This window comes from Muscardinus avellanarius, assembly GCF_963383645.1.
Source record: "Muscardinus avellanarius genome assembly, chromosome: 16".
Lineage (NCBI taxonomy): Eukaryota > Metazoa > Chordata > Mammalia > Rodentia > Gliridae > Muscardinus > Muscardinus avellanarius.
The window spans coordinates 36,088,909-36,109,331 of record NC_137802.1 but is presented as its reverse complement, the minus strand read 5'-3'; the positions used below and the strand labels follow the sequence as shown (position 1 = coordinate 36,109,331).

The following is a 20,423-nucleotide window of genomic DNA, read 5'->3' as shown; positions in this document are numbered from 1 at the left end:
GTGAACCTGTGATCCTCCTGTCTCCGCCTCCCAAGTACTGGGATTACAAGAATGTGCCACTACGTTGGCCACTTGGTAGGCTTTTGTTGGATAATCATGATTCTTTCTTTTCTCATTAAAATATTCTTAGAAAATTTTGCTTCCAAGCCAGGCGTGGTGGTGCACGCTTGTAATCCCAGCATTTGGGAGGATGATACTGGAGGATCACAGTTCATGGACAGCCTCAGCTGCTTAGTGAAGCCCTCCGCAACTTAGTGAGACCCTGTTTCAAAATAAAGAATAAAAAATAGGGCAGGGGTTGTAGCTCAGAGGTCGAATGCCTCTGGGCTCCATCCCCAGACCCGGGGGAAAAAAAATTTGCTTTCATATAGTTTTGTTTTTGTTTTTCTGTACTGGAGATGGAACCCATGGGCATTCTACCTCCAAGCTACCCCCAGACCCATTTTTTATTCTTCATTTTGAAACAGTCTCACTAAGTTGCAGATGGCCTCATTAAGTAGCTGAGGCTGGCCACGAACCTGTGATCCTCGGTCTCAGCCTCCCAAATACTGGGATTACAAGCGTATGCCACCACGCCTGGCTCCATATAGATTAATTTAGATGAGAAAAAAATTGAATATTTACTAATGCATATTGTAGAAAGGAACCTATTTACATATTCTTTTTTATTTTTATTCTTTATTTTTGTGGTACTAGAGATTGAACCCACATGCATCTACCTCCAAGATACAACCCCAACCCTTTTTACTTTTTATTTTGAAACAGTCTCGATAAGTTGCTGAGAGGCTTCCTAAATTGCAGAGTCAGACCTTGAACCTGCGATCCTCCTATTTAAGCCTCTCAATTACTGGAATTATAGGCATGTGCCACCATGTCTAGATTATATTTATTTATTTATTGCAAGTCTGGGGATGGAATCCAGGGGCATTCGACCTCCAAGATACACCCCCTGCCCTATTTTTATTCTTTATTTTGAAACAGGGTCTCACTAGGTTGCAGAGGGCCTCACCAAGTAGCTGAGGCTGTCTGCGAACCGTGATCCTCATGTCTCAGTCTCCCAAATGCTGGGATTACAAACGTGTGCCACCTCGCCCAATTCCTAGATTATTCTTAAATAGAGGAATCAGTACTAATTTGTTTTATCAAATTTAGAAAGTGTAGCTGACGTGGTGGCACATGCTTGTAATCCCAGTACTTGGGAGTCTAAGACAAGAGGATCCAGGTTCTTAGCCAGCCTTAGCTACTTAGGCCCTTTAAAGGCATCTTAGACCCTGTTTTAAAATAAAGAATAAAAAACAAGCCGGGCGTGGTGGCACACGCTTATAATCCCAGCATTCGTGAGGCTAGACAGGAGGATCACGGTTCGCAGACAGCCTAAGCTACTTAGGCCCTTTGCTACTCAGTGAGCCCCTGTTTCAAAACAAAAAATAAAAAAACAGAGCTGGGGTGTAGCTTGTAGGTAGAATGCCCCTGGATTCCATCCCCAGACCCTCAAAAAAAAAAAGAATATTACTCCAGCCGGGCATGGTGGCTCACGCTTGTAATCCCTGAGCTTGGGAGGCGGAGACAGGAGGATCATGCAGGTTCGAAGCCAGCCTTACTGGCTTAAGAAAACCCTGTTTCCAAATAAAAATATAAAATATAGGTTTCTGGGAGTGTAGCCCGGAGATAGAAGTTTTCCAGGAACCCCAGTACCACAAAAAAAAAAAAAAAAAAAAAACCAATAAACTTATTGACCAAGCAAAAAAAAAGTGATACAGAAAGAAATGAGAATGTCAAAGGCCTTTCATAACCTGGGCTTGTAATTCCAGCATTTGGGAGGCTGAGATAGGAAGATTTCACAGGTTTGAAGCTAGCCTCAGCTACTTAGGCCCTTTGCAACTTAGTGAGACCCTGTTTCAAAATGAATAATAATAAAATAGGACATGGGGTGTCGCTCAGAAGTAGAATGCCCCTGGATTCCATCCCCAGTACCGTAGAAAAATAAATAAGTAAATAAAAAATGGGAATGTAGCTCAAAATAAAATGCCTCTGGGCTCCATCCCCAGTTCTGCAAAAACAAAAACAAAAAAAGGCCTTTTACTCATAGAAAATATTTTCAAGAGAGCTGTATTTTTGTTTTGTAGTGGAGCTCCAGCTTCATGGTGCCAAAAACACTGGATTCACTGGAGGTGCTTATTTTCTGCATTTCGTGTGGAAGCTCAACTTCGAGAACTCATCAGGAAGCTTAAACAGGTCATTGCTATGCTGGCTTTTGTCTTGAGTAGCACTTTAGGCCCCTGTATATTGAACTTTCACTGATGGATAGTTATTTTTACCACCTTTTCTAGTCGACTACCCGCCCTTTCTGCTTGCTTCTGCATATAGCCATCTCCCTGATCCCATGAATGATTTGTGGTATTAATAAAGAGATTTATCTGCAGAATTGAGAATATTTTTAAATAGCTTTACTGAGGTATAATTGACATGCAGTGAACTGCATATATTTAAATTGTACAGTTTGATTAGTTTTGACATCTGCATAAACTTATGAAACCATCACTGCAACCAAGATAATGAACATAGCCACCACCCAAAGTTCCACCCTGCCCTTTTGTAATCCATCCATTTTACCTCACAGGCCTCCATTCCCTCCTTCCCCAGGCAACCATGATCTGCCTCTTGTCACTATACATAAGTAGGCATTTCCTGTCGGTGGAATTATAATTTTTTTAGTCTGGATTCTTTTACTCAGAGTAATTACTTTTCTCAATTCTATACTTTTTTTATTGTGGCAAGAGACACATAACATAAAATTTATAATTTGGGGGTGTATTGGGGATGGAACCCAGGAGCATTCTACCTCTGAGCCCTATTTTTATTCTTTTTTTTTCTTTTCTTTTCTTTGTTGTTTTTGTTGGTGGTGGTGGTACTGGGGTGGAACCTAGGGGCTTTTCTACCTCCAGGCTATACTCCCAGACCTATTTTTATACTTTATTTGGAAACAGGGTCTCACTAAGTTGCTGAGAGCCTCCCCACTCAGTAGCTGAGGCTGGCGGCTGGCTTTGTTTTCTTCTTCTTCTTTTTTTTTTTTTTTTTTTTTTGGTGGTACTGGGCTTCCTGAAAGCCCTTCTACCTCTAGGCTACACTCTCAGACCTATTTTTTATTTTTGGAAACAGGGTCTCTTAAGCCAGCACAGCTGGCTTCGAACCTGCGTGATCCTCCTGTCTCCGCCTCCCAAGCTCGGGGATTACAAGCATGTACCACCACGCCCGGCCTGAGGCTAGCTTTGAACCTGTGCAATCATCCTGTCTCAGCCTCCCAAGCACTGGGATTACAAGCATGCGCCACCACGCCCAGCCTCAAATTTATCATTTTAAGTGTACAATGGCATTAAGTAAATCCATGGTGTTGTGTGATCCTTGCTACTTTCTATCATCAGAACTTTTATCATCCATACTGAAACTCTATACCTATTAAAAAAAAAACTTTCTAGCCAGGTGTGGTGGCGTACGCTTGTAATTCCAGCATTTGGGAGGTTGAGAATGGAGGATCGCGGTTTGTGGACAGCCTCAGCTACTTAGTGAGGCTCTCTGCAACTTAGTGAGACCCTGTTTCAAAATAAAGAATAAAAAATAGGGCAGGGGATATAGCTCAGAGGTCAAATGCCCCTGGGTTCCATCCCCAGACCCACAAAATAAAAAATAAAATAAAAAAGTTTTCTATTCCCTTTATTTCCATCCCCTAAAAACCACTGTCTACTTTCCATCTTTTTATTTTATTTTGAATGAATGTTTTCTATTCCCTCTGTTTTTAAATTCAGTAATATTTTCTTATACAATGTCTAATCTGGTATTAATCCTATCCGGAATATTTTTCTTCTTTAGATGTCAAATTTGAGTCTCTAAGACAAATAAAAATTTTCTTCCAGATGTCTGTCTGTCTCTTTCTGTGTGTGTGTGTGTGTTTCCCTCACCCCCCCCGTGTGTGTGTGTGTGTGTGTGTGTGTGTGTGTGTGTGTGTCTGTCTGTCTGTCTGTCTGTCTCTCTCTCTCTCTCTCTCTCTCTCTCTGTGTTGGGGGTTGAAACCAGGACTTCATGCATATTAAGCAAGTGCTCTACCACTGAGCTATATACTCCCAGTCCTATATTGAACTTTTTAAATGTATGTAATCCAGTTCTAATCTATATATAATATAATTAGTATCTGTGTTAGTTTTGAGTTGATTTTAACTGGTTAACTTATGTCTTTATTATCAGTTTTATTTTTCCTTCTTTACATGGTTGGTAACTTTTGAGCTTGTGAGTTTTACCTTGCTGGGTGTTATATATTTTTGTTTTCCAGTTACTTGGAAACAGTTTGATCCCTTTTGGTATAGCATATAAGATTTGTTATATGGTGTTAGCAGCGTTTAGTCTAGAGCTAGTTATTCCCCACTACTGAGGCAAGACCCTTCTGAGTATTCTACCCCAAACCATGTGAATTGTGAGGCATTTGAGCTGACTTAAAGGAACAGGCAGCATTCTTTGTGTGGATACCACACATTGTTACTTCTCTTTTGTGGAGTTTCTTTTCCTGGGCTGGTAGTTTTCTTACATTCATGTACTCATCCATTCTCAGCTGAACACGAGAGGATTTTTTTGCAGATCTCTGGAGTTCTCTCTCTGTGCATCTTCCTCCTTTCTTGATCTCTCTCCTATAGTTTCAGCTACTTTTTTCCTGTGCTCTTAACTCAGTTGGGTGTTTCTTTTCTATGCCTTGGCCCAGACTCTCTCAAGACTGTAGGTGGGGTAGTTGTTGGGTTACGTCATTTCCTGCTTGTCAGGCTTCCCTTGTCCTTTGTTGTCTTGCATACACTGTTCTGGAAATCATTATCTCATATATTCTCTTTTTTATTTATTTCAGGTGATGGGTTATTCTAGTCCTTCTCAAATTGTCCAGAAGCAGATGTGAAAGTGAATTTTTCAAAATCAATTATTGTTTTGAATTGTTTTGTGAGATTTACCACTGCATATATGTTCTTTCTGCAGCAAAGTGATTTCCCAAGAGAGACCTTTGAAGGTCCTAAACATGAAGTATTGCGAAGATGTCTTTGTGCAGGCTATTTTAAAAATGTAGCTCGAAGGTACGTAATGTGAGCGGGAGGAATGGATCAAGAAATACTCTGGCCAGGCGTGATGGCACACACTTGTAATCCCCGCGCTTGGGAGGCAGAGACAGGAGGATCGTGCATGTTCGAACCCAGCCTCGCTGGCTTAAGAGACCCTGTTTCCAAATAAAATAGAAAATAGGTCTGAGAGTGCAGCCCCAAGGTAGAAGGGTTCCATCCCCAGTACCACCAAAATAAATAAATAAATAAATAACTTCTGCTCTTCACTGAACTATTTACTATTAAAAATTGAGCTGGGCGTGGTGGCACATGCTTGTAATCCCAGCATTTGGGAGGCTGAGACAGGAGGATAGTAGTTCATGGACAGCCTCAGCTATGTAGTGAGGCCCTTTGCAACTCAGTGAGACCCTGTTTCAAAATAAAGAATTAAAAAAAAAAAATAGGGCTGGTGGTGTAGCTCAGAGGTAGAATGCCACTGTGCTCCATCCCAATTCTGCAAAAACAAAGTAATAATAATAAAGATTGAAGGTTTGACTGAGCTCTGTGATGATGAGGACTTCAGTTGTGATGAACCTGTTCATAATCGTTGCTTGCACAGCAGAAGCTACAGTAACCCAGAGTGGAGTCTTGGGGCTTAAGCTTGTTAGGAGGAGGGTAGGTAGAGCAGGTCCAGCTGGGCTCACATCACCTAAGCAAGTGACAGGGTTTCTTATAGAGGGGTGGCCCACGTGAACTGTGAGAATCAATGAGGTTGAGGAAGTGGCTTGGCCTGGAGTATCAGGGCCCAGATAGGGAGGAAAGGGTTATTTGGTGTGTGTGTTCAGAGACTTTGTGTAGTGAGGACATCTTCATAGGAAAGGAATAACATCACTAAAGTGAAATTCATTTTAGAATAGATCACATAACCAAGTATATTAGTGATAATAGTGAAGAGAATTAGAAATACTCCCTCCCTTCACATTTTCAGGGTATTGTGAAATTATGACACTTTATGATGCCTGGAGTATTCCAGAACAAGGGAGACTAATGAGACTTGAAAAGCGAAGGTGATGCATGATTCTTACCTTGCTTTAAAGGACATGATTAGGACATTTGGTGGAATCATTGTGGCCTAAGGATTGGATGTTAGTAACGCTGGCTCCAGCCATCACGGGTCCTTAGTGGAGGAAGTACTGCTTAGCCCTGAAGGCCCACCATCAGTCATGGAGCCTGTGGGAAACCAGCTGGCATAGCAGTAGCAGCAATTGGCCCTATCTCCTATAAGATGAAACAGCTTTTATAGTGTGCTCAGAACCAGGGCATATTAAGCTTTGTGAAAGTTTTAGTGAGATTTGAAACAGTACAACTTTGCTGGATTAGTCTGATCACAAAGTTCACATTGAAGAAGTGGAAATCAGCTTTGTAACCAAGCTACTTTGGAATGAAGATATAATTGATAGAGTATAGTAGAAAACCATCAATTATTAATTTTTTTTATTTTTTTGTGGTACTGGGGTTCCTGGGAGCCCTTCTACCTTGGGGCTACACTCCCAGACCTATTTTATATTTTTATTTGGAAACAGAGTCTCTTAAGCCAGTGCAGCTGGCTTCGAACCTGCGCAATCCTCCTGTCTCCGCCTCCCAAGCGCGGGGATTACAAGCCTGCCCCACCACGTCTGGCTGAAAACCATCAATTACATTTCTTCTGTTTTTTTTTTTTTTTCAGGTCTGAGGGTGGAACCCAGGGGCATTAACCTCCGAGCTACACCTTCTGCCCTATTTTTTTTTATTCTTTACTTTGAAACCTGGTCTCACTGAGTTGCAGAGGACCTCACTAAGTAACTGAGGTTGTCCCTGAACCGCCATCCTCCGGTCTCAGCCTCCCGAATGCTGGGATTACAAGCATGCACCACCATGCCCTGCTCTTCAGTGTTATTAATAGTTTCTTTGTTTCATAAATGAAATGAAAGAGGGCATTCTTTCTGTATAGTATGTCATTGAAAAATTGTGAAAATTTTTCTTCATTTTTCATGGTGAAAAATTGGGGTGTGAGCAAGTGTTTGAGCAAGTGTTTGTATGGCCTTCTTAACCCAACTTGTGATATTTTGTTGGTGAGTTATTTACAGTGATTTTGGAGCCGGGTGTGGTGGAGCACACTTGTAATCCCAGCATTTGGGAAGCTGAGACAGGAGGATCGAGGTTTGCAGACAGCTTCAGCTGCTACTTAGTGAACCCTTTGCAACTCAGACCTTGTTTCAAAATAAAGAATAAAAAGTAGGGCTGAGAGTATACTCAGAGATAGAATGCCCCTGGTTCCATCCCCAGTACTTCAAAAGACAAAAAAAGAATACAGTGATTTTCCTAAAAACAACAACAAAAAAGCAAACCTCTGCTGACTGTACTCTTCGTAGTAGGCATATTAAAATTATTCATTGGGCTTAATGTTCTAAGTCTTTGTTTTACTGTTCCTGGTCTTTATCATTTGGTTTTTCTATTTATAGATCTGTTGGGAGAACTTTCTGCACAATGGATGGGCGTGGAAGCCCAGTTCACATTCATCCTTCCTCAGCAGTAAGTGCTTATTTTTAACAAGGAGAAGACATTAGCTGGGTTCCTGTATTTCCAGTAATTGGGAGACTGAGACAGGAGGATCACAGGTTTGAGACCTTGGGTTCAAGCCCAAGCACCATACTTGCGTGTGTACCTGCCCCCCCCCAACAGTAATAATAATAATTTTTTTTTTTGGTGGTACTGGGGGTGGAACCCAGAGGCTTTACCTCTGGGCTATACTCCCAGACAACCTTTTTTATATTTTATTTGGAAACAGGGTCTCACTAAGTTGCTGAGAGCCTCACTAAGTAGCTGAGGCTGGCTTCGAATCCGTGCGATCCTCCTGTCTCAGCCTCCCAAGCGCGGGGATTACAAGTGTGCACCACCATGTCTGGCCAGTAATAATAATTTTTAAAAATAATTTAAAAATTTTAAAAATAAAAAAATTTTTAAAAGCCAGGTGTGGTGGCACACACTTGTAATCCCCATGCTTGGGAGGTTGAGACAGGAGGATTGTACAGTTTGAAGCCAGCCTCAGCTATTTAGTGAGGCTCTCAGCAACTTAGTAAGACCCTGTTTCCAAATAAAATATAAAATAGGTCTGGGAGTATAGCCCAGAGGTAGAAAAGCCCTGGGTTCCACCGCCAGTACCACAAAAAGTAAGTAAGTAAGTAAGTAAGTAAGTAAGTAAATAAATGATGTGTGCATTTATGCCTTTACCATTCTATGTACCATTAAGATGTATGACTACAGTGTACCAATAAAAAATTAAATAAATAGCCGGGCGTGGTGGCGCACGCTTGTAATCCCCGCGCTTGGGAGGCTGAGACAGGAGGATCGCGCAGATTCGAAGCCAGCTGCGCACTGGCTTAGGAGACCCTGTTTCCAAATAAAAAAATATAAAAATAGGTCTGGGAGTGTAGCCCGGAGTTAGAAGGGCTTCCAGGAACCCCAGTACCACCACCCCCCCAAAAAAAATTAAATAAATAATAAAGGGAGGACATCAGGGTGTTGGAATAATATACAAATGTCTTATACTTTTGCTATGAGGTTAAATTTACATGTATCTGTGTTGCATAGAATTGTAAGGTAACTGGCTTATGCCTCCTATTTGATTGAAGAAGATAGAAATTAATTTATGATTTGGGCTATTATTTAGTTGATCTAATGTGGTATAGAGTAGGTTATTGAGTAACCATCCTTACGTGAATTGTTTTGTGTAGCTTCATGAACAGGAAACCAAACTTGAATGGATCATTTTTCATGAGGTATTAGTTACCACCAAAGTCTACGCGAGAATCGTGTGTCCAATTCGTTATGAATGGGTGAGAGACTTGTTACCCAAGTTGCATGAATTTAACCCACATGATTTGAGCAGTGTATCCCGACGTGAAGAGAGAGAAGATGCAAGAAGGAGATGGACAAATAAGGAGAACGTGAAGCAGCTGAAGGGTGAGTTCTGCTCTGAACTACATCATGCCACTTTTCCATAGTTAGTTATTGTTTTTATTTTGTTTGTAAAACTGTGTGAATTATTCAGAGCCTCTTTTTTCCCAAGGGGCTTTTTCCTGAAACATTGGGTCCTTAGATAGGAGTTATAAAGAATTGTGGTACTAAACTAAGACAGACAGCTTAATTATTAGTTCACATTCACAAAAAGCTTTTGAATAAAGCTTTTTGAGGCTCAATGATGGGTCATTTTGAATTACTCTTAATATCACTAGGAACTAGAACAGTAATGATTTTTACACTTGCAAAAATCATAAAGGGGTCTTAGCCACCAGGTTTTTTTGTTTGATTGGTTTTTGTGGTACTGAAGATTGAACCCAGGGTTCAATTGAACCTCTGAGCTACACCCCCAGCCTTTTTTTTTTTTTTTTTAAAGCGTCTCGCTCAGTTTCTGAGTCTCATCCTTGAACTTGTGGTCCTCCTGTCTCTTAGTTTTTTTATTCTTTGGCCTCAGGACTTTTACTTTTTTTTTTTTCCCCCGCAGTGATAGAAATCAAAGGTAGAGTATCATGTATGCTAAGTACATACTCTACCATTAAGCTATATAGCTATATTCTGAGCTATGTGCTCTTATTTATTTATTTATTTATTTATTTATTTATTTATTTTTACTTTTTTGTGGTACTGGGGATGGAACTTACCTCTGAGCTACACCCCATTTCTTTCTTTCTTTCTTTCTTTCTTTCTTTCTTTCTTTCTTTCTTTCTTTATTTATTTATTTATTGTGATACTGGGAATGAAATCCCAGGCACCCTACCTATACTTTTTTTTTTTTTTTCAGTACTAGGAATGGAACCCAGGGGCATTCTACCTCCAAGCAAACACCTCCAGCCCTATTTTTTATTCTTTATTTTGAAACAGGGTCTTGCTGAGTTGCAAAGGGTCTCACTAAGTAGCTAAGGCTGACTTCCAACCTGTGCAATCCTCCTGTCTCAGCCTCCCGAATACTGGGATTACAAGTGTACGCCACCACGCCTAGCTTTTATATTTTTATACTTTTTTTTTTTGTGTGTGTGTGTGGTACTAGGGATGGAATCCAGGGGCATTCTACCTCTGAGCTACACCCCCAACCCTAGTTTTTACTCTTTATTTTGAAATAGGGTTTCACTGAGTTGCAAAGGGCCTCACTAAGTAGCTGAGGCTGTCCGTGAACCACAATGCTTCTGTCTCAGCCTCTCAACTGCTGGGATTACAGGCGTGTGCCACCACTCCTGGCTCTATACTTTATTTTGAAACAGGGTCTCACTAAGTTGTAGAGGGCCTCACTAAGTAGCTGAGGCTGGCCACAAATCCAGATCCTCTTGTCTCAGCCTCCCAAATACTGGGATTACAAGCTTGAGCCACCGCACTTGAGCTTTTCATTCTTTATTTTGAAACAAGGCTTTGCTAAATTGCAGAGGGCCTCACTAAGTAGCTGAGGCCTGCCACAAACCTGTGATCCTCCTATCTCAGCCTCCCAAGTACTAGGATCACAAGTATGCACCATCATGCCCAACTTTTTTTTTCTTTTTTTCTTTTTTTTTTTTTTTTTTAGTGCTGGCGATGCAACCCAGGGGCATTCTACCTCCAAGCTATACCCCAGCCCTATTTTTTATTCTTTATTTTGAAGGGTCTCACTGAGTTGCAAAGGGTCTCACTAAAGTAGCTGAGACTGTCTGTGAACCACGATCCTCCTCCCAAATGTTGGGATTACAAATGTGCACCACCACGCCTGGCTTATTTTTATTTTTGAAACAAGATTTCACTAGGTTGATGAGAGTCTCATTAGTTGCTGAGGCTATCCTTGAACCTGAGATTCTCCTGTCTCAGCCTCCGAAGTAGTGGGTTCACAAGTGATGACACCACACCCAGCCTTTTTTTATTTTGATACAGGATCTCACTAATTTTCCCTGGCTGGCCTGGAACTTGGAATTCCCCTGCCTCAACTTCCCTAGTCACTGGGATTATAGGCATGCTCCATCATGCCCAGCATATCATTTCCTTTGATAGGGAAATATTTAGTTTTCTCCTTATTCTTTTTTTTCTTACCAGTGAAAAATCAGACATTGCTTTCTCTTAACATTTCTAGTACTCAATCTCAAAACTAAAGTTTTATTGGATTAATTTGGAATGCTTTCAGATGGAATATCAAAAGAAGCCCTAAAGAAAATGCAAAGAAGAAATGATGACAAATCCATATCAGATGCCCGGGCTCGTTTCCTTGAGAGAAAGCAGCAGAGGACCCAGGACCACGCTGACACACTGAAGGAAACAGGCTAAGCCGTGAAGCCTCCAATTCAGGAAGTAGGAAAAGCAGCCAGGAAACGTGCTCCGACCCTGCTGTTGTTTCAGACAGCACTGTGAGGAGGAAGTGGTCAGCAGCTGTGATTAGCTTAGAGCTAAAAGAAAATCAAAGCTCACCAATACCACCAAATGGAACTTTGAAAGAAAAGATTGGGAGGCATAGTCATAAGCATTGATTCATTAAACTAATGAAAGACGATACATGTAATGTTTTTCTCACTTCAGTTTTGCTGGCCTTAACTGGTATCAAACGCTGTCATTAAGATATTTTCAAAGAACATTGGATTGTATTTAATCAGCGTGTATTCCATTTGCATTGAAGCATTAAAATTATTTTCCTTAAATCTCTTTCAGGCCTTCTTGTTGCTATTAGAATAGTGTTATATCAGGTATGTGATCATTTCCTTCAGAAGGCTGAATATAAGAGGTTTTTTCTCAGCAATACTTAGATGTCTGTTTAATTGCTACAGAGCTTTATAGATATTTAGAGAAAAGGATCAATTAGTAAATAAAACTGCCTATGTCAGGATTCTTTCTTGAATTAATATTAATCCTTAAATTGATTTTTCTGGGATTATACAAATTCCTTTTTATATAAAAATATATTGTTTAAAACAGTAGCTATAGCCATTAACCAAAGGACAGATGATATATATATACATATATATATATATATATATATATTTGAGTTTTTAGCTGTACCTACGTACTTGTATCAGCACCATGTATGTAGGTGTGGTAGTCCTTTCAAGCAACCCCTTCACCTGGCCTACTCTCACCTCCAGCTTCCTGGGTAGGACCATTTAAACATCTATTTTGCCATTCTCGAAATGGGATTTCAAAGCAGCCAACCAACACGGTTTCAGCAGTGTTTCAAATTGGAGCCTTGAGCCTAGTTGTGTGCACTCAGGCCACACTCGGCACTTGCCTGCCTTTGTTTGCTGCCTTGTACTCGAATTGCGTGTGCACTTGTCTGTCACCTCACGGGATTAAACGCTCCTCGTGGGCAAGTTGTCTTTTTCACCTTTGTATCTTTCATGACACCTAGCATAGTGCTTTGCACATAGTAGCCACTCAGTGTCTGTTAAATAAAGCTTTTAGTGTCATTAAAACTCAATATTGTATACTGTGTATTTTTAGATATTTTGTGTACAAACTAAGAGTCTAAATTTTCTTATAGGTAATTAACTCTTTTCCAGTTTTGTCCTTTGCTATCTAAACAACTTTATATTCAGTATCGGAAACTACTTTGAAACCTTTCTTGAAAAAATCACATGAGGACCCAAATCCACGTGCTTTTAAATTTTTAGGGTGAGTGGTGACGGTTTCTCTGAACATGGCCATCATTGCTAATAGGTTCATTTTTTTCTCTAGTGTTAGAGACTATAGACACTTTGACTACAAATTAATCATTTAGTCCTGTCAATTTCTTCTCAGATATATGTTACCATGTATTTCCCTTAAATGTGGTGAAGGTAAGTGTAGATTTTGGAAAGAGAGCTCTTTTTTTTCCTTTTTTTTTTTTTCTTGTGGGTCTGGGGATGGAACCCAGAGGCATTCAACCTCCAAGCTATACCCCCAGCCCTATTTTTCTTTTTCTTTTTCTTTTTCTTTTTCTTTTTTTTTTAATCTGTACTGGGGGTGGAACTCAGGGACATTCTACCTTTGAGCTACACCCACATACACCCACAGCCCTATATTTTATTCTTTATTTTTGAAACAGGGTCTCACTGAGTTGCAAAGGGCCTAAGTAGCTGAGACTGTCTGCAAACGGCGATCCTCTGGTCTCAGCCTCCCGAATGCTGGGATTACAAGCATGTGCCACCATGCTTGGCAGAAAGAGAGCTCTTGTAATTCAGTTTTGTTTTTTTTTGTTTTTTTTTTCAGCCCTGGGGGTGGAACCCAGGGACTTTGTACCTCTGAGCTATACCCTCAACCCGATTTTTTTAGTCTAATTTTTGAAACAGGGTCTCACTGAGTTGCAAAGGGCCTCACTAAGTAGTAGCTGAGGCTGTTCACAGCCTCCTGTCTCAGCCTCCAGAATGCTGGAATTACAAGCCTGCACTACCACCCCTGGCATTTAGTTTGTTTCAATCTGAAAAAGATTTTTAGTCTTTTTTTGGTCCAGTAAAATACAGGCAAATTATTTCATAGAATATCTTTTGAGTTTTTCTAATGTTTCCTCATGGTTGGTTTTGGTTTTGGTTTTTGTGGTACTAGGGATGGAACCCAGGGGTTTTCTACCTCCAAGCTACACCCCCAGCCCTATTTTTTTTTATTCTTCATTTTGAAACAGGGTCTCACCGAGTTGCAAAGGGCCTAAGTAGCTGAGGCTGGCCTCAAACTGCGATCCTCATGTCTCAGCCTCCTAAATGCTGGGATTACAAGTGTGTGCCACCACGCCCAGCTATGGTTAGGTGTTTTTGAGTGGAAAGCTACATAAGTGACAAACTCTTTCCTGGGTGTCATACCTCAGAGTACCTGATATTTTCCCCTTATTGGTGATACTTGTTTTGCTAATATCATTAGGGAGTTGTTTGGTTTGGTTTGGTGGTACTGAGGGTAGAACCCAGGGGCTTTTCTACCTCAGGACTGTACTCCCAGACTTATTTTATACTTTATTTGGAAATAGGGTCTCGCTAAGTTGCTGAGAGCCTCATTCAGTAGCTGAGGCTGGCTTTGAACCTGTGCGATCCTCCAGTCTCAGCCTCTCAAGTGCTGGGATTACAAGAGTGCACCATCACGCCTGACTTGTTTTGTTTTTAATTTTTGTGGTACCTGGGATGGAACCCAAGGGCATTCTACCTCCGTGCTGCACCCCTAGCACTATATTTTTATTTTTTTATTTTGAAACAGGGTCTCACTGAGTTCTAAAGATCCTAAATTGCTGAAGTTGTCCACTAATGGTGGTCCTCCTGACTCAGCCTCAAATGCTGGGATTACAAGTGTGTGTCACCACTTCCGGATTTTATTTCTTCAACCTAGTTACTGTTTTTATTTCTTTCCCTTGTGGTACTGGGGATTAACCCAGGGTTATTCTACCTCCCCCAGCCCTATTTTTTAATTTTTTACTTGAAACAGGGTCTCACTAAGTTGCAGAGGACCTCACTAAATGTCGGGAATCCAGCCCGACAGCTGGACAGCTGGCAGGGCTTGGCGAGATGATGAGTACTGACAACTCCAACACAAACCCACGAGCCGGGAGTCAAGTCAAGCAAGATCTCATTTATTTCTCTCCAAGCAGTCCTATATATAGCACCAAGCCACGAGGGGAATTTCCAAGAGAAATAGCCTAGCCTATCCGGGATAAAGATCACCAGCACATAGTTTACAGCCAATCCCAGGCCAGTACATGAGCCATTCATGTGTGCGGAAAGCTCCTTTAAAGGTAGAAAGGGAAAAACCGCTCATTCTCCCCACCCATAATGAATGGGGAAACCATGCCTTCCTAGCTTCCTCCAGGCGCCATCTTTGCCCCCCCCCTTTTTTTTTTTTTTTGCGGGTCTGGGGATGGAACCCAGGAGCATTTGACCTCCGACCTACACCCCCTGCCCAATCTTTTATTCTTTATTTTGAAACCGGGTCTCACTGAGTTGCAGAGGACATCACTAAGTAGCTGAAACTGTCCGCGAACCGCGATCCTCTGCTCTCAGCCTCTGGAATGCTGGGATTACAAGTGTGCGCCACCACGCCTGGCTGCCCCTTTTTTGCCGAATCACTTTACTTAAAGTTTTGCCTTGGGCCGTAGGCCGCCGAATCCTTAGGCGCTGTATGGACACACCCCATCAACTAAATAGCTGAGGCTAGCCACAAACCTTAGATCCTCCTGTCTCAGCCTACCAAGTACTGGGATTACAAGTGTGCACCACTACACCGGGCTCCTATCCCTATTTTTTAATCTTTATTTTGAAACAAGGTCTCACTAAGTTGTGGAGGGCCTCACTAAGTAGCTGAGGCTGTCTGCTGCAACCCTGTCTGGGCCTCCCAAGTACTGGGATTACAAGCATGTGCCACCATGCCTGGATTCTGAGTGTTTGGGAGGAGTGGCAAGCAGCCCAGGTTACTTAGTGCATGGAGTACATATATAGGTGGGAAGGGGGCTGGAAATGTTTGAGGTCAGACTACAGAAAGTTTTGAAAACCAGCCTATGAATTTTTGAATTATGTTGTGGGGCATATGGATTTGTTAGATGGGAATGATGTCATTACTGCTTTGAAATAATTTAGTGGTGTTAATAAAAAATTCCATTTCTATTGAGAAAACTATAAGAGAAGTATTATCAAAGGGATGCTGGATCCAGCTAAGGCAAGAAGGTAGAAGAAAACCTGGAAGAAAGGTATTGGTTTTGGAAGAGTTTGTTCTTAAAAGAATGGGAAATAAAGTCAGGCGTGGTGGCGCACACTTGTAATCCCAGCATTTGGGAAGCTGAAACAGGAGGATCGCAGTACACAGACAGCCTCAGCTACTTAGGCCCTTTGCAACTCAGTGAGACCCTGTTTCAAAATAAAGAATAAAAAATAGGGCTGGGGTGTAGCTCAGAGGTGGAATGGCCCTGGGCTCTATCCCCAGTACTGCAAAAAAAAAAAAAAAAAAAAAAAAGAATTATTCTAATTAATTACTAAATGAAACAAAAACATTTTTTGGTCTACATTTCTGGCTACATTCTCAGTCCTATTTTGTATTTTATTTGGGAACTGTGTCTCACTAAGTTGCTGAGAGCCTCACTAGCTGAGGCTGTCTGAGAACATGTGATCTTCCTGTCCCAGTCTCCCAAATACTAGGATTACAAGCATGTGCACCACCATGCCCAGCAAAACAAATTTTTATAATGGCAAAAGGCAAAGGACATGGTCAGTCCTTTCATAAAAAAAGGAAACAGGCAAGTGTGGTGGCGCATGTTTGTAATCCCAGCATTCTGGAGGCGGAGACCAGGCAGAGACCTGGATAGCCTCAACTACTTAGCCAGGCCCTTTGCAACTGTTTCAAATATAAAGAGACTAAAAAATAGGGCTGGGGGTGTAGCTTGGAGGTGCAATGTCCCTGGGTTCCATCCCTAGTATCAAAAAGAAAATAAAAAGGAAAAATGAATGGTCAGTAAATAAAATAAGATAATGAACCTTTAATAACTAAGACGATGCAGATGAATTTAACAGTGAGATGCCATTCATTCCTATCAGACTGCCAACAGTTAATATGCCTGAAAAGTTTGTGTAGGAAAATAAATTGCTCTTATTTTAATTTTTTTTTTTTTTTTTTTTTTTTGGTGGTACTGGGGGTAGAACCCAGGGGCTTTCTACTTCCGGGCTATCCTCCCAGACCTATTTTATATTTTATATTTTATTTGGAAGCAGGGTCTCACTAAGTTGCTGAGAGCCTCACTAAGTACCTGAGGCTGGCTTCGAACCTGTGCAATCCTCTTGTCTCAGCCTCCCAGGCGCGGGGATTACAAGAGTGTGCCACCACGCCTGGCTCTAAATTGCTCTTATTTTAAAGAACATTTTGGTAATTGTAAAAGTTGAAGGTGTGTACAAACTGTGACCCAGTAAGTACACCTCTAATTTTTATCAGATGAACTTTCTGAGATGATATACTCTTTTACTTATAAAATTAGACTCTTAGATTAGCATCAGCTATTACTGAGGTTAAATGTCTTAATTTAACGAATTGTCAGATTTTTCTGGCTCTTAGTTTTCATAGCAGAGCTGATGGGACTGAGTACAATATTAGAAATAAGTACATTTAATCTTTATTCTCCCAAAGATTTCCAAAGTAATCCTTATTACTTCTTAGCTTTTCCTTTAAATTTAAATATGAATAATATAAAATTCCTTTGTAATCCTAGTACTTGGAAGGTTGAGACAGAAGGATCGCACGGGTTCGAAGCCAGCCTCAGCTACTCAGTGAGGCTCTCAGCAACTTAGTGAGACCCTGTTTCCAAATAAAATATAAAATAGGTCTGGGAGTATAGTCTGGAGATAGAAGGCCCCTGGGTTCTATCCCCAGTACCACAAAAAATAAAATTCCCTTGTGAATCTGTTAAATATTTCTCAAAAACAATAATTACCAGCCGAGTGTGGTGGCGTATTCTTGTAATCCCAGCATTTGGAAAGCTGAGAAATGTAGCCTGGAAGTAGAAAAACCCCTGAGTTCCACACCCAGTACCACCAAAAGAAAGAAAGGAGAGAAAGAAAGAAAGAAAGGAAGGAAAGAAGGAAGGAAGAAAGAAAGAAAAAAAGAATAGGGCAGGGGGTGTTGCTCAGAGGTCAAGTGGCCCTGGGTTCCATCCAAAACCCACAAAAATAAAATAAAAAGTAAGGCTGGGGTGTAGGTTGGAGGTACAATGCCGCTGGGTTCCATCCTCAGTACCGCAAAAAAAAAAAAAAAAAAAAAAAGCAGCAGCAGCAGCAGCAGCAGGGCTTAGTGGCACAGATGCCCTTGTAATCCCAGCATTTGGGTTGAGGACGCCTCAGCTACTTATTGAGGCCCTTTGCAACTCAGTGAGACCCTGTTTCAACCCTGTTTCAAAATAAAGAATAAAAAATAGGGTTAGGGGTGTAGCTTGGAGGTAAAATGCCCCTGGGCTCCATTTCCAATACCGCAAAAAAAAAAAAAAAAAAAAGCCGGGTGTGGTGTCTTGGGAGGTGGAGACAGGAGGATCCAGCAGGTTTGAAGCCAGCCTCCCTGGTTTAAGAGACCCTGTTTCCAAATAAAAATATATTTTAAAAAATAGGTCTGGCCGGGCATGGTGGTGCATGCTTATAATCCCTGCGCTTGGGAGGCGGAGACAGGAGGATTGTGCTGGTTCAGAGACAGTCTCACTGGCTTAAGAGACCCTGTTTCCACATAAAAAAAAGCAAAATAAATAAATAAATAAATAAATAATAAAAAAATAGGTCTGGGAGTGTAGCCCGTGGGCGTGTATCCCGGAGGTTGAAGGGCTTCCAGGAACCCCAGTACCACAAAAAAAAAAAAAAAAAAAAAAAAATAGGTCTGGGAATGTAGCCTGGAGGTAGAAGGGCTTCCAAGAACCCCAGTACCACCAAAAAAAAAAAAAAAAAAAAAAAAAAAAGAAAGAAAGAAAGAAAGAAAAAAGATTGCTGAAGGACTGAAGGAGGCTGGTAGTGATAGTGCACGCCTATAGTTCCAGGATTGCAAGTGTGAAGCCAGTCTTAACAATTTAAAGAGGCTGTTAGCAATTTAGTGAGACCTTGTTTCCAAATAAAATATAAAATACAGCTGGGAGTATAGCTCATAGAATGCCCCTGAGTTCAATCCGCAACACACACACACACACACCTGAGGTAATATGATTTGCACTGGAGACTGTAATAACTCTAGGAAGTTAAAAAATTACCCTATTTAGTAATGGCAGGGGGCTCTAAGAATCATTGCTACACTTACTCATGGCCTTTTTGTTCCAAGAGGTTTCTTCCACTTTCTGTGACTTTTGTTTTGGATGGGAAAGGGATGTTTTGACTTGGCATCTGACTCCTTCCTAATTAATTAATTAGCAGAATTAAAATTATTCCGGGTTTTTTTCTATGTTGCTCTGTGAATCACTTTATTTATTTGTTTGTTTATTTATTTTGGTGGTACTGGGGTTCCTAGAAACCCTTCTATCTCCGGTCTACACTCCCAGACTTATTTTCTTTTCTTTTCTTTTACTTTGGAAACAGGGTCTCTTAAGCCCCAAAGCTGGGAACCTGCGAGATCCTCCTGTGTCCCCTCCCAAGTGAGGGGATGACAAGCGTGCGCCACCACACCTGCGAGTCACTACTATTTAAATGAGAGGACTTTTTAGACCGGCCATGATGGCGCAGGTTTGTAATCCCAGCATTCGGGAGGCTGAGACCTGAAGGGTCGTGGTTCGGGGACAGCCTCAGCTACTAGTGAGGCCCTCTGCAACTCAGTGAGACCCGGTTTAAAAATAAAGAATAAAAAATAGGGCAAGGGGTGTAGCTCGGAGGTTAAATGCCCCTGGGTTCCATCCCCAGACCCGCAAAATAAAATAAAATAAAATAAAACAAATGAGGTGACTTTTAAAAAATAATGTCGTAAGTCACTTCATTCCTGCTGAGATATGCTTTGACTTTTAGAAAATGTGGGAGGGGTGTGTGTAAGTTACCAGACCCCAGGTTAAATCCCCTCCAGGCTAGTCTTGGCTTCTTCCATGGAACATGGTCGATGGTGAAACAGAATGAATACTTACTATATGTCTTATTACCATCCACAAGACATTATAAAACTCATCTATAACAAGCCGGGCGTGGTGGCGCACGCCTGTAATTCCAGCATTCGGGAAGCTGAGACCAGAGGATCGCAGTTCACGGACAGCCTCAACTACTTAGTGAGGCCCTCCGCAACTCAGTTTCAAAATAAAGAATTAAAAAAAAAAAATTGGGCAAGGGGTTTAGCTCGGAAGTCGAATGCCCCTGGGTTACACACACACACACACACACACACACACACACACACACACACACACACCGAGTTCTTATATAGACTTTGAAACTGGCTCTCCTCAAAATAATACATCAAGCAATGTAGTTTCTGCTAATAATGGCACTTGCTGTGACTCACTTCAAGAATATACTGATAATGAACATTCTGATAAAAATAGCTTAAAACTCAAGGAACTTGAGCATTTTTTTTTTAATATGGCTACCTTACTAAAACATTTCCTAAAACCAAAAGCCAGGGTGATGATTCATACATTGTGGTCGCATGTTATAATTAGAAAGAAAACATTCTGGGTAGCCTGGTTTTTAATTTATTAGGTTATCCATTCTCTCTTGTAACAAAACAATGCCTGAAAATAATTGAAAATAATGCTATTTATGTATACTTTAAGATTAAACTGTTAAAAGTGCTTCATCCTTTTTTTTTTTTTTTTTTTTAAGTACTGGAGATTGAACCTGGGGGCACTCTACCTTCAAGCTACACCAGAGCCCTATTTTTTATAATTATTTTGAAAGAGGGTCTCATTAAATTGTAGAGGGCCTTACAAGTAGC

The 20,423-nt window shown here is 41.0% G+C and overlaps 1 protein-coding gene across 2 annotated transcripts in view; it reads left to right on the top strand.

The window, feature by feature from the left end:
- DHX40 (DEAH-box helicase 40) overlaps positions 1-11,387 on the top strand; it is a gene marked incomplete at both ends in the record, with an annotated part of 63,110 nt that extends 51,723 nt beyond the window's left edge. For both annotated transcript variants that reach the window (XM_080714227.1, XM_080714226.1), the window contains 5 exons: positions 2,127-2,235; positions 5,011-5,105; positions 7,571-7,640; positions 8,843-9,071; positions 11,248-11,387. In XM_080714227.1, the coding sequence (XP_080570353.1) occupies positions 2,127-2,235; positions 5,011-5,105; positions 7,571-7,640; positions 8,843-9,071; positions 11,248-11,387 (643 nt within the window). The remainder of the gene's footprint in view (positions 1-2,126; positions 2,236-5,010; positions 5,106-7,570; positions 7,641-8,842; positions 9,072-11,247) is intronic.
- Positions 11,388-20,423: the final 9,036 nt, after the last annotated feature.